Below are 4,806 nucleotides of genomic sequence, written 5' to 3'. Positions count from 1 at the left end.
GCAGCATGGCCACGGAAAAGGCTTGGGAGGGGGCGAGCCGTAGCCGGTGGCGGCCACGGCTGGCCCGACCCCCTTTTTTTTTCTCTTCTTTGGTGGGAATGGAAGAGGTGAGAATGAGAGATCAGTAGGGTGGGGGCATTTTCGTCTTATAATGAAATATTGAAATATTGCTGGATTGGTTGTTAAACAACCAGTCAACATAGATTAAACGTTAGAGACCAATCAAAAAATATACCGGTCATTAGTTCTCCCTACTTTCTATTCATCATGCTCAAAAATAGAAGAGTTAGTTCTTTTTCTATTCAGCAAATTCCTCACCGTTAAAGTTGTCTGAATTGAGAAAAAGTTTCCATTCAAAGCTAAGATTTCTGCAAGGATTGGTGACCGAATCCATTATATAATACGGTAATAACTTATCTTCCCCAAAGGATCATTATATTTGACTTGCGGTCAACACCACTGATTTCGTACGTCAACTACTCGTCCAACTGGTGCGTTCCAGGACGTAAAACATCTCCTTAATTTCCCCCATTTTGTGGAGCCAAAGTGGCCAGCTCTGTTTCCGTTCTCCAGTGCGGACGCGTACAGAAGCATCTAAAACGAAAGACTTGTGTGGTCGTAAGAGAGACTTGCTCAAATATCCTAACGCGTTAATTAACGCGCAAAGGGGGGCATCTGTATCTATATAAATCAGTCCTATCCTTCCTTCCAAGTGCGCAGCAAATTTAGAGAGAATAAATTCTCTGTCATGGCTCTTCTCCACTCCTCACTCTGCTCTTGTTGTGCCTTTTTTCTTCTGGCTTTTACTTTTCTCCAGGCGCCGCGAGTCTATGGAAGGGAGACGGAAAATCGATACGTGGTTGGTGTTCGCTCTTTGCTGCCGAGCTCAGTTTGCTCCTCACCGAGAGGTTGGTGTAAAATATATCTAATCATTTACGCTTGGCTTTCCTTGTTAAAGAGAAAGATTGGGTAGAACATTCTTCCCAAAAAGACTGGGGAGAATATACTAATGTATCGTTTATGCATGACAAAGATATTAGCGTGGCATGTACTTGGTGCCCTGACGGTGAATTCTGGCCGACCTTTGAAAATTTCTCAAAAGTTCTAGTTGAAAATTCAGTTCTGCCACCTCCTTCAAAAAACATAATAAATAAAGAGGTTGCATATTCTTTTAGCTCAAATTAAGTACTTTAGACATAATTTGCAGGTTATACACACTAATACACATTTTGTGTTTCAAAATTTCTCAAAAGAGTTCCTCGACAAAGAATTGATGTTCTGAAATACTTCGATAAAAGACGGAAAGGACATGCCAGTTTCACTGGTCTTATGCCTAATTTGCTTTTTTGGGAATGGGAGGGGATAGGGGATTGTGTGGTTCCTGACCAACCAAGTCAAAGCCACTCGGTCCCCTGTTTCAGAACGCATATAGTATATATAAATGTATATAGAAGATCTTCATGTCACGGTAGGTAGATGACGTAAGGATATGGAAACCTTTTGTAGGCGCTCCATTAGCCTATGACATTGTCTCTTTGCTAAATCTATTGAAAATTATAATTCCACAGATTCAAACCCGTCCATGATGAAAGTAGTGCACCGGCACGGCCCATGCTCGCCGCTGAGCCCCAGCCGGAAGCCAGCCGACGTCAAACTCCTCAACCAGGACCAAGATCGAGTCAACTGGCTCCAACGCCAGATCTCCATCGCCTCCAACGGCACTCGTGCCTCGCTCGCCGCAACTATCCCCGCCAACTCCGGCGGCTCGATCGGGACCGGCAATTACGTCGTCAAAGTCGGTTTCGGCAACCCTAAGAACGACTTCATGGTGATCTTCGACACCGGCAGCGACATCACATGGATCCAGTGCAAGCCGTGCAGTGGTCGTAACTGCTACCCCCAACAGGATCCACTCTTCGACCCATCTCAATCCTCCACCTATTCCAACATCTCCTGTAGCTCCCCCAGTTGCAAAAAGCTCGACTCTCGCAACTGCTCGGCCGACAGCAGGTGCCGCTACAAAATCGAATACGGCGATAAATCCCAGTCGAAGGGCTTCTTCGGCAGCGACACCCTCACACTGACGCCCTCCGACGTGCTGCCGAATTTCTTGTTCGGCTGCGGCGATCAGAGCAAGGGGCTCTTCGGTAGGGCTGCCGGTCTGCTCGGTTTAGGGCGTAGACCAGTATCGCTAGTATCGCAGTCGTCGCCGAAGTATGGCGGTGTCTTCTCTTACTGCATTCCATCCACATCGAGCAAGCCAGGCTATCTGACACTAGGCAGTCGTCGACTGTCGAACGTCCAGTTCACGCCGTTGCGGACATTCTCCAATTTGCCTTCATTCTACTTCCTTGATCTCGTGGCAATCAAAGTCGGCGGTAAGCAGCTTCCAATATCTTCGAAGGTGTTCTCTACTGCCGGGACGGTGCTTGATTCCGGCACAGTGATCAGCAGATTGCCTCCATCGGCCTATGCCGCCCTTCAGTCGGCATTCCGTAAGCAGATGACCAGGTACAAGATGGTGCCGGCTCTGTCGATACTGGACACATGCTATAATTTCACAGGCTATGACACGGTGTCGGTGCCGACGGTGGCGCTGATGTTTGGAGGCGGGACTACCCTTAACGTCGACTTCTCCGGCATACTATACGTGCCCAACGTTTCGCAGGCGTGCCTGGCGTTCGCCCCCAATGGCGATGCCAAGGACTTTGGCATCATCGGCAACGCGCAGCAGAAGCGGTTTAATGTGGTTTATGACATCGCAAATAGAAGAATTGGGTTTGGCGCCAACGGTTGTAATTAATTGGTCGAACACAATGGTTGGGAGCATGATAGATTAACTGATTGATCAAGCAACCAGGAGACAAGAAAAAGAAATTAAGAGTTCATCGTAAGAAAACAGAACAAAAAGAGAACCGGCCTAGTGTAGGACGAAATAGTCCCTCTACTTAATTATTCAAGAAAAAAATAGCATGATTATAGTCGTGCTAATTTATCTTTGGCATGATAAAAACTGGATCTTGATTTGAGCTCGTCCTCATTTGGTTTCGATGTTTTGGCTGTTCCATGCGTTTAATCATCGGAGCAAATGAAGTTAGGTGCAACATCATTATCAAAGAATGGGCATCATGGAAGGGTTTTTAAAATAATCACTTCGTGAAAACACTTTTACATGACAAAGGGTCTACAAGTTCCTAGAAATTAACTTCCATGTCAAAATTTGACTTGGTAAACAAAACTTTATATGATTCATGCAACACGTCGATAGTATTCGCCAATGGCCGCGTTTGAGATGCTGGACACCTGCTACAACTTCACTGGGTATAGCAGAATTAGAGTGCCTGCGGTACGCTCTGCAGTTCAGTGCTGGTGTCACGTTTAACGTCGATGCCTCGGGGATCCTCCTTTTCGCGAGCCCCTCGCAGGGTTGCCTCGCATTCGCCAGCGTCGATGAGGATGGGCTTTCCATAGTTGGGAACATGCAGCAGAGGACGTTCGACGTGGTTTATGACGTTGCCAGGGAAATGATTGGGTTTGGTGCCGGAGGATGCAGCTGAGGGATTATGAGTACAAGCAGTTATGAGCAGCAGCGCTTTGAGGATGTAATACATAATGTTAGCTTACTCTGTTTTCTCTTTAGGATTATTTCATAAAATTGATAGAAGAATTGCCAGTGTCAACCGCTGGGGATACCTCCCAATATTTGAATAGAAGACTTCCTTCATGAAGGGAAAGGGTACACCTACTAGCTTTAGGCATGCTTGCAATATAGATTATCCGGTCAAGCTTTTCAACACCCCCTTTAGCTAGTAAGATACTGATTTGCAAGGGATGGACGATATGGGTAACAAGGCCGGGTATGGGTTTAATTTTGATTCCTTATGTGGTTTGGCTGTTCCAAACTTTTAAGCAAATGTAATTGAGTAATCTATAAGAAAGATTTCTTGATTTTAAGTAAATATAATTGAGTAATCTATAACAAAGCAGTAAAGAAGTAAAACAAGATATATCACAACACAAACATAAGATTTTTATAGTAGTTCGGAGCCAACCCTGGCTCCTACATCCACTCCCCAAGCTTCTCTTGGGAGTTCACTATAATCTCAAGATTACAGCTCAGTAGTTTTACAAGCTCACAACCCAACTTATTGTTTTCGTAGGATCATAACGAACCTGGTCGGTTTTTCCTGGCTCACCGACTAAAACCTCTCCGTTTGTTTTTTCCGGCTCACAAACAATCCCATTGATTTTACGGGCTCACCAACAAACCTTAACCCCTTGATTCAATCTTCTGATTGAATCAAGTAACAAATAACAGAGAAATAAGTTTTAAAGATTACAAGCTTCTAGATAAGCAGATATAGCAATATAAACAAAATGTAAAGGAAGAAGCCTTCAAATAGATTTTGCCGATGGAAGACTTTGCTTCTCTTTTACTGGATCCTCTCTTGAATGTGCTGATAGTTGAGAATCACTTCAATACGTCTTTAATGTGAGGAGTGCTCTGAAATCGCTTGGGATGCAATAACTCCTCTTTTTCTTTGAATGGCTCTAACTCTCCTTCGGTGGTTGATAGACTTGAATGCTCTCAATGGATTTTCTCTCTTTTTATTGTTAATGCTTAGAACCACCTTTTATAACTTATCTCCTCGAAAACCAGCTATTAAAGAGGAGAAAAGAGTCGTTTTGACAAAACTGCACGTCCTCACAAAGTATCCATTGGGATTGCAGTCGACTCTCCCATCTTGGAGTCGGCTCGACTGAAATAGGAGACGCCTCATGAAAATCTGGAGTCGATTCGAATTC

General features: G+C 44.6%; 1 protein-coding gene across 1 annotated transcript; it reads left to right on the top strand.

The window, feature by feature from the left end:
* Window positions 1-690: 690 nt before the first annotated feature.
* On the top strand, window positions 691-3,201 carry LOC120105356 (aspartyl protease family protein At5g10770-like). Its single transcript, XM_039117722.1, has 2 exons — window positions 691-908; window positions 1,569-3,201. The coding sequence occupies exons 1-2, from the start codon at window positions 749-751 to the stop codon at window positions 2,801-2,803; spliced, it is 1,395 nt and encodes a 464-aa protein (XP_038973650.1). The 5' UTR covers window positions 691-748; the 3' UTR covers window positions 2,804-3,201.
* The last annotated feature ends 1,605 nt before the right edge of the window (window positions 3,202-4,806 follow it).

Source organism: Phoenix dactylifera, unplaced genomic scaffold (genome assembly GCF_009389715.1).
Source record: "Phoenix dactylifera cultivar Barhee BC4 unplaced genomic scaffold, palm_55x_up_171113_PBpolish2nd_filt_p 000265F, whole genome shotgun sequence".
Taxonomy (NCBI): Eukaryota; Viridiplantae; Streptophyta; class Magnoliopsida; order Arecales; family Arecaceae; genus Phoenix; species Phoenix dactylifera.
Note: the sequence above shows the minus strand (reverse complement) of the source record. Positions and strands in the feature narration are given on the sequence as shown.

Excerpts from the sequence above, each read along its gene's own strand:
- LOC120105356 (XM_039117722.1), top strand. The coding sequence starts at position 749 with ATGGCTCTTCTCCACTCCTCACTCTGCTCTTGTTGTGCCTTTTTTCTT. Across the intron at positions 909-1,568 it reads AGTTTGCTCCTCACCGAGAG|ATTCAAACCCGTCCATGATG; the intron begins GTTGGTGTAAAA and ends ATAATTCCACAG.